This window comes from Nothoprocta perdicaria, unplaced genomic scaffold (assembly GCF_003342845.1).
Source record: "Nothoprocta perdicaria isolate Ctin4 unplaced genomic scaffold, notPer1 scaffold_102, whole genome shotgun sequence".
Taxonomy (NCBI): Eukaryota; Metazoa; Chordata; class Aves; order Tinamiformes; family Tinamidae; genus Nothoprocta; species Nothoprocta perdicaria.
This window is the reverse complement of record NW_020454117.1, coordinates 305744-314573: the sequence shown is the minus strand read 5'-3', so window position 1 is coordinate 314573 and position 8830 is coordinate 305744. Positions and strand designations below refer to the sequence as shown.

The window sequence follows — 8830 nt, the reverse complement described above, 5'->3', positions numbered from 1 at the left end:
TAAGGCTCCATTAATTAATATGTATGCTGAGCTGTTAATATAGGAGCTGGTGGGACGCAAGAACATTAGAACTTGAGTTGTGTTCACATTATGATTTGTGTAGTACCTTTTTGATCTGAGATTAGCTCATATTTAAGGGAGATTTGGGAAAGGGAGGTGGAAAAAAATAGAAGTTACCTTCTGTTGCAGAACAGAAGGCAAGTATACAAGACATACAGGCTGTGTTTGATATATATGTACTTTCAAATAACTGTTTCACATGTTGTTCTTTATAGCACCACTAATATGATGGGTGTTTGATCTTTTTCAGATGGCTTGGTTTGGTCTCGACAGTGCAATGTTTAACATGGGTCACGTTCTTCCTTTTGTACATTTGAACTTCATCATTGCTATTCATCAGAAGTTGTAAAAGTAATTTAAAAAAAATTTCTTATAATGTGACATTTTACTTGATTTTTATTTTCCTTATAGCGATGGTAGTCTGATAGAGAGCYCCATAAACTTAGTGGTCCAAAAGCACCTTACTTGTATCATAATAAACATGTTAGAAGCATAGGGAATAAAATAAATATGGTTTGCATAAAAAAAAAAATCAGTTCTGTGTAGTAGTAAAGTAGAGGTCTGAGTGTGAAGCTGCAATAAATGTTTTCAGCCATTAGTAGAGCTTGTAATTAACGCTCTTAGCCCGGTCCATGGTACTCCAAGAGATGAGTTTGCTTTATTCCGTGATGTTCACTTTATTCCGTGATGTTCACTTGTTTTATCCTCTGCCTATTCAGTTCCATTATTTATGTCAGTTACCTTCGCTCTTAAATTATTACTATTATTCTTATTTTCCCTTAAGGATAGGGAGTGCGTTATTGTGCACCTACATGTAAGCTAGTTCGTGTGAGTTGGAGATGATTTTCACAAGCCTGTGGAACAGATGCCTGTTGAGATGCCCCGGACACTGAGGAGTCGCAGCCTCTTGGCCTTGTCAACAACGCAGGGCCCATCAACAAAGACCCCCCAGAGGAGGCATCGCTGCTTGCAGCAGATGTGTGAGGCTGGATGGGCCTCATCCCTGCTCCGAAGCTCGCAAGGGGGAGGCTGGAATACGAGTTGTGTGTCTAGATTAATGCAATTGTCTGAAATGAAGTATCACCTCTGAGGATTTTGAAAGCACATCACGTGCGGAGATGGTCGGTTTTCCTGTAGGGTGGCAGTCTGAGACTAGGTTTCGTATGAGCTGTCCGGAGTCACAGGTGAAATGTGACTGACCCACGAGTAAATCCCCAAAATGATCCTGGTTTTCAGAAGCAACACTCAGTGTGGCAGGAATTGACGCTGATGAGTGACTGCCCCGTTAGTTTGAAGCACAGATAGCCTAGCATAGCTGAGAAGCTGCTCTAAAGGTTAATTGTGCAGTTTCTGCATCAGCTGATGTCTGAGCAAGCCTGCTTAGGGTCCTCCTGTCTGCCACAGCAACTGATCCTGTCAGGGGCTGGGCTTCTTTCTCTGCCTTCCGAAAGGTGGGACTCGGGACTCTAGGCTGGAACTTGCTGTAGAGGTGAATCATGGCATCTACCAACAAAGGCGACGATGCTCCTTGCAGATGTCGCTGTGCAGCTTTGTCTTTTAAGAACTTGAGAGCACTGAGCTAAAGCCCCTTGAAAACTGGACCTCAGYATAGCACTTTTTTGTAAGCCTTTGCATTGCAACCGTGGGAACAGAACAGACTGTTTATGAGCCTTGAACTGGGCAGAGGGCATCGTTCGCAGGGGTTAAAAGAAAAGGTAGCCAACAAAGAGCCCAGACAGGTCAGTGGCCTGAACTTTGAGACATGCATCGGTTCTTCTCGCAGCTTTGCATCTAGCTTTGTAGCTCAGTTCCTCAGCTGTAAAAATAATAATAAAAGCAGGGGCAGTAGGTAAGGTTCCTTACCTCGTGGACATCTCAGGAAACTCAGGATTATAATGGTTGGTAGCCACAGTGTCCTGAAAYGGATAGGATATCAAAGGGAGAATCTAGTCCCCCTTCTTCTCACTCTTTAACCCCAAAAAGGGGTATTGGAAGGTTATATATGCCTTCCTTTGCTTGATGATCTGAGATGCATTGATAACAAGCATGATAATTAATAGAAAAAGTATTTTTTTAGGGTTAATGTACAGGCATATACATGCAAGAGTCTCCCTCCTTACTTTCTAAACACTTTGTTTTTGCTCTTCTCTTCSTTACAGATTCAAGTAAGATTATGGCCGAGTACAGCCACACACAAAACCAGATGGAATTACAAAATGCTAGTTTGGGARAGGGTTCTGTGGTGAATTCACTTGAAAATGGTCTCCAGGATATTATGGAAAACCTCAACCCAAAGAAATACTCATCAAGTCTCAAATTTAAAACAAATGGAGACTATGCGGGTTCTTATTTAACCCTCTCGCAGCCGGTGCCCGTGAAACCCAGTCCTTCCTCCAGTGTTAAAAACACCCACTCGATTACCAAAATTCAAGGAGGAAAGCTGTTCCCGGCTGAGAGCCCCTACCTTTTGGAGAAGAGCATCTCTGCCAAGCATTTGAATTCTGTGCCCGGCCCCTCTCCGTCCTTCGGCGGGTACAGTTTGGCAAGGACTGACTTTGACATCCACGCCAGCCGAGAAAATGAGAAATCCCACGGACACGTGGACAGGTTTCACTACTCCAAGTACAGTCAGAAGAACAAATCGTACGACAACGTCTACTTCCCAGGAATGCTGGACACGAAGAAGATCTCGGGCTCTCTTCTTACCATGTGGAACGGGAGCTCGGGGAGCGAGCTGATGCTCTCGCCCGCGAGCAATTCGGGGGCAGCCAGCATGCCTTCGAGCCCCAAGCAAGGCAGGAGGCTGAGCGGCCAGGACAGCCTGGCTCTTCACACGAGACCCGTTAAGCACCGGGATGTGGTGGCAGAGCCTCTGGCTTCACGAGCTAGGAAATACTCCGGCGGATCTCTAAGTCATATGGGGATGTACAGTCGTTCCCTCCCCAGACTTTATAAAGCAACAGAAAACCAGTTGGTGCCGTTAAGTTTGCCCCCGAGAAACTCTCTGGGTAATACTAAAAGGAAAAAACTTGGAGAAAAAGATCTACCTCAGAATGCTTTGGATGCTGATAATTACCTGAATTTTTCTTCTTGCAGCTCAGGGGTTTTGCCACATGGGAATTCTGTGCCGGAGAATAATCCCTATGTTAGTTCCACTCTTAGTGTTCCTCCGAGCCCTCGAATTGCTAAAAAAATGCTTTTAGCTTCTTCCTCCTCCTTTCTTTCTGATGATTTTGATAGATTTGGGCTCTCAGGAACAAGTCCCAGTAATTCTTTCTCGCCTGTGGATTTTGACAGATCGTTCTCTGTCAGAAGAAACCTTTCCACTAGTTCCATAGAATTTGATGAAATGGATTTGGAAAACTTCAGACAGACACCAAACTCGCTGCAAACTTCTGTAAGAGAACGGAAGAACAGCATTAGCTCCATTTCTGGAAGAGAGGACCTCATGGATTATCACAGGAGGCAGAGGGAAGAGAGACTCAGGGAGCAAGAGATGGAACGTCTGGTAATTTCTCTTTTTATTTTATTTTTATTTTATTTTTATCCTGACAGTTAATGTTTGCAAAATGCCCTTTCCAAATCTAGCCGTTAGAAGGGTGCAGTAAAACATACGCTGTTGTGTTTGGAAATTCAGATCTCATCTCCTTGAGATACATTGCTTATTATGGCAGTCCTTGAAGCAGATACTTAAATAGTACGCTGCTTTCACAGCTCATATTCTATCCTGCAGCCATCTTATAATAATAATAATAATAACGTTGAGACCCACATAAACTATGATCATTCATCCTATGGCCTCTGTTAAAAAGTCTACCTACGTGAAACCCACAAATTGCACTGAAGGGATCCGGCACTTTTGTGTAGTTCGTGGCTGTTTGTTTGCAACCTGTGTCTTCAGTATAAGCTGCTTGGAGTCGCGGTTGTCTCTGGGCTGTCCTGTGGATTCAAGTGTACATGGGTGAAGGTTCTGTCAGAATATTATGTACTATTCAGAACATACAAGGAGAAGAGGAATGGTTTCATATATATTTTTTTCCCCTAAGAAGATACCTAGCATTTATGCAAAAAACTTTTTTTGCAGGAGCCACAAAGTCTAACCGATCCTGTTTACGTGTATTCAAATAATACAGATTTTATTGTTCACCAAGAACTTGAGGTTATGAAATGGGCAAATTTGTATTAGTGAGCACTCACCTTAGATTTGTGACAGTAACTGTGTGCTTTAAATACAGTTTTATATGTTTGAGGACAGCGAAAGCGGGAAGCTCCTCAACCTGTCCAGCTTGGGTGTAGCCTGCCGTGGAGCTGCCCTCTCCTGCGGGGTCATTGCTGTGGCCCCCCCTCGGAGGCAGACGGGGGCTGGGGAGGCTGTGCTGCCCCGTGGGGAAAGGCGAGCAGGAAACCCGAGGCAGGGAGAGCGGCGCCGGCCGCTTGAGGTCGGAGAGCAGGGCGCCCTGCGTGTGCAGGAGCCAAGTGCCTGATCGGATTCAGATGCAGGGTCACGCTCTGGTCCCGTCTGTGCCTCCAGCGCTGCGTGCATCCTTGGCACAACCCCAGCTGAGAGGAGTTCTTCAYGAGGGCAAGGTCCTTCCTTTTCATTATTGGTCGGCTCCGAGGTGTGTTTTTATAAAGCACATGTTACTGGTTTGCGGGGCACTGTAAAATGCTCAGCCTGGCACGGCTGAAGTCCCACATGGGAGATTTGGGCCGGGCTTCCCAAAGCCGTGGACGTTGCCGCTTCCCCACTTCCATTTGATATTGGGATCCCGGCTTGGCCACATCACGTTGTGCAKTTGCCCCTGGAAACCTCCACAGGCTCCATGTGAAGCTCTGCCTTGCGGCGCCTCGGAAGCACCGGGGAGGTTTAACCAGGGGAGCAGAGTCAGTGGCGAGTAGGAGGGATTAGGATAGCTCAGGAACAGGTTGTTACTTTGCACACAAAAGCCAAAAACACTAGCAGAAATGTGTACACATATTTTCTCTTTGCTCCTCTCTCTTCTCCCTAACATTATTTGACTCCATTTTGAATTTGCTTCACTTCCAGTCCTTTGGAAAACAATATCTGACTCAATATTTTATGATGTAAACTGTTTTTCTTATTATCAGACATTTTTTTCATTCGGTAGCTCTTTAAATGTGAGGGRTAATCAGCCATAAAAGGCAACACGGTGTAACGTGTTTGCATTTCACTGTGTATTTTATATTCCAACTCTTTTGTGGTGAGGGACTGCAGCCATTAGGGGGTTGTTTCCACAACCAGTAATGCTAAAATTTGCCCTGACATTTATTAGATGTATAACATACATATTGTATGTTATATGTGGATGTATTTTCTTTCCTCAGTTCCCAGGACAATTTTTTTTCAAGTCCTGATACTTTAGCAAGAGAGTTTGTCTGTTTTTTATTTTTTTTACCCAGTGTGGGTTTTCTTTTTTTTTAAATAAGATCAAATTTTATTTGTTGCATATAGTTTAAACAGGAAGGCACGTCCTTCCTTCTCACCAGGATCCTGCTGAGTGTTATTTTTCCTTGTTTTCTGCAGTCGAAGAGCTAATAATCAGGGCACCACCTCATCAGTGGTGAAGGAGTAWGAGGGAATAACCCACAAAATTAGATCTCAGATGTATGTGAGCAARGAGCGTATTTCTAAGCGCTCACTGTCTTCCTGTGCATCCAGGAGCCCCCACCAGCCCGTTGTGCCTGACCTGTTTGCTTTGGTTTGGGCATTCTCAGTGTCCAGAGCCCCTGAGCCCTCCCAAGGGAGTCTTTGTGTATCCAGCTGGAGTCTGGAGAGGGCAGCCCTGCCCGGGCTCACTGGGACAGGCCATGGGTAGAGGCGAAGGCGCCCTGGCTTTGCGCGCGCCTGCTCCTAGGGACAGGACACAAGCAGAGCCATGCCCCTGAACAGCAAAAATGGGTGCTCAGGAGTGTAAGTCCCGGGGGAGCAGCTCGTAGATAAACAGCCGGGGAAATGCGGTCTATTTTTATACCGTTTTTGGCTCGTATGCGTTGTGCTTTTGGAGCAACGTAGGCGGAAGAAGAGTGGAGGGCTGTTCGGAGAGCCGTATCGGAAGCGTGGCCCTGGTTTTAGAGGGTCAGGCTGCTGCAGAGCCCAGGCACGACGTGGAGCTTGGTTTGCACCGGTGCGGACGGAGAGCGAGTTTAGGGTGTTGTGTTTGCCAGCCACAATTCACCTCTGAGCTTTGGGCCTGCACACGTTATAGTTTAGCTGACTGCCCGCCCTTGGTGGTGTCTTTTTTCTTTCCGTAGAAATTATTCTGTGAGATTTACTTGTGAAATCTGGGAAACTTGTGCTTGGTTTGCTTTTTAAGCATGGGCATTTGTTACCTTTGCACAGAGAAGTTATGTGTACCCATGTGTGTTTGGTGTCTTTGATTTTCCTTTTATGGGCAGATTTACCCAAACTAGCAGAGCGCCAGCGTCACTTAGGTGGCCGGCCTGCTCGCATCCGTGGCTTGAGAAACGCCAGGAACCAGCGTTCCTATCCCAGCCCCTCTGCACAGCCGGGGGAGCGGGTGGGCTGCCCGAAGGGTGCTCCTCCAGCAGCAAAGCTGGATCCACGAGAGGCTCCTTGGGCTCCCTCTCCAGCAGGGCTGCCCAGGCAGYCGGTCTTGGTGTGGGGCTGCTTATACAAGTTTTAAACAAGTGGAAGTCAGGGTGAGCTGTTCCTAAAGTTAGCCCAGGGCAGGGATACAGCACAGAAAACTTGCACGCTGTGGTCTGTTTTCCCTGAGATTYGGTTAGTGATTGTAAGTAGCTGAGGGGGGAATGTAGGGAGGAAGGGGCCGAGCTCTTCTTGGTGGTGGCCAGTGACAGGACAAGGGGCAGTGGGTGTAAGTTGCAACACAGGCAGTTCCATCTCTGTGTGAGGAGGAACTTCTTCCCTGTGAGGGCGCCAGAGCCCTGGCACAGGCTGCCCAGGGAGGCTGTGGAGTCTCCTTCCCTGGATATCTTCCAAACCCGCCTGGATGCCGCCCTGTGCCCCGTGCTCTGGGTATCCCTGCTGGAGCAGGGAGGTTGGATTAGGTGATCTCTAGGGATCCCTTCCAACCTCAACCATCCTGTGATTCCGTGTGATTGGAATTCCTCCTTAAAAGGAGATGAACCCCCTTTTTTTCCTGTCTGAACGCAAAGCCCAGTTGTAGCAGCTCCTGGAACTGAGCGAGGGCTGCTCTGTACAGCCCGGGAGGAGCGCGGGGAGGGCAGGACACAGACCTGCGTTCGCACAGGCGTCCGCTTTGTTTGCTACCCCSCTTTTGAATAGCTCCAGCCTCGGGGGTGGTGTTTAAGCAGCGCCATGTATTTCCCCTAGATGGTGCTAGATATTTAAGGATTCCTTGGGCTGGAGCTGAACGATATCTTGCATTGGCCAGCCAGCTGTATGGATCTGTAAACATGTGTTTATAGTTTTACTACATGTAAGATTTATACTTGGAGAAGTTTCAGCTTCTCAGAGCAATGACAAGTTTGAGGAATGTTTTTTTCCTTTGTCTTCTTCCCACAGTCAGCTCAGCAYTATTTTCTCAGCATTGTTCTCTACACAGCAAATGACACAAAGCTACCCATATTCTGTAAAGTATTTAGCACTGATTCTGTACAATTTTGTATGCTATCCTCCTGCGAGGGAAATTTTGGTCTTTCCAAAGTGGTTTAGCTTTAAAACTATGGATAAGAGAGCTTATAGAGCCGATTGATCACCTACYCTGCTTGAAAAATCTCACATGCATGCTTTAAAATTTATTTTGGCAGTGTATCTTTTTATAGATCCTTTAATTATGCAGTATCCAAGCTGTGCTTAAGAGCATAAGTGACTAAAGTCTTACTCTCTTTCTCTAGAGGAATAAATAAAGGCTAGATCAAGATTTTTTTTCTACCACTAATATCTGACATTTTTTTCTACTGTTACAGAATGGCTATTTAACAACAACTTAATTTAGTAAAAGCGTGAATGTCATACCTTTTTTTCTTTTTTTTTTTTTTAAGCAAAATATTTCTGTAGCATCCTTGATTATCTGAAGTATGGATTTAGTTTAACTTCTCCAAAATACGGTGAATAATTAATGTCCAAATAGATGTATTGTTTTATTTCAAGTATATATATATATATGTAATTTTTGCAACTATGTTTTATCGAATGGAACAGGATGGGCCAGACAAAAATCYGTTTCGGTAGAACTGATTTTATTTACAGAACTTAAGTAGGTATCATGCTAAAACTTGTGCTTTAAAGCACAAGCTTTTGTGCTTGTGCTTTGTGTTAACTTTAGTGTGGTTTAAAAATAAGTGTCTGCACAAGTCCCGTAGGAGCAGAAGGCCTGGATGGGATGCCACCCTGTGCCCCGTGCTCTGGGTGTCCCTGCAGGAGCAGCGGGCTTGGACTAGATGATCCCTGGAGGCCCATCGGTCCTCAGCCATCCCGTGATTCGGTGCCCGAGCCAGCGCTGGGCCGAGCGAGCGGGGCGGGCGCCTCTGGGCGCTGAAAGGCGATTCCTCGCGGCGCCCGCGGGGATTTGGGGAGCTGCTGCCGCTGCCTCGCCAGGAGCTGGATCCGCTCCGGCAGCGCTGGTCCGATTCTGCAGCAGCTCCGCGCTGCGCTTGCCTGGGACCGGCTCAGCTGTGCCCTGGCCCGTTCCCGTCCCTCCGTTCCGTTGTGTCCGTGTGGGGATGGCGGGGACGGGACCAGGACGGCGCCGCTGAGGCCTCCCCCTGGTGTTGGCTCCCACGAGCTCGGAGCTGTAAGGCCAAA

At 46.7% G+C, this 8830-nt stretch overlaps 1 protein-coding gene across 3 annotated transcripts in view; it reads left to right on the top strand.

Annotated features, from left to right (window-relative positions):
- Nucleotides 1–2224: 2224 nt before the first annotated feature.
- Nucleotides 2225–8830, top strand: part of PHLDB2 (pleckstrin homology like domain family B member 2) — a 53071-nt gene continuing 46465 nt past the window's right edge. Inside the window, exon 1 of one of the 3 annotated variants that reach the window (XM_026041697.1) lies at nt 2225–3568. In XM_026041697.1, coding sequence (XP_025897482.1) covers nt 2234–3568 — 1335 coding nt within the window. In that variant the 5' untranslated portion in view covers nt 2225–2233. The remainder of the gene's footprint in view (nt 3569–8830) is intronic. The other 2 variants (XM_026041703.1, XM_026041689.1) reach the window with 2 other exon arrangements.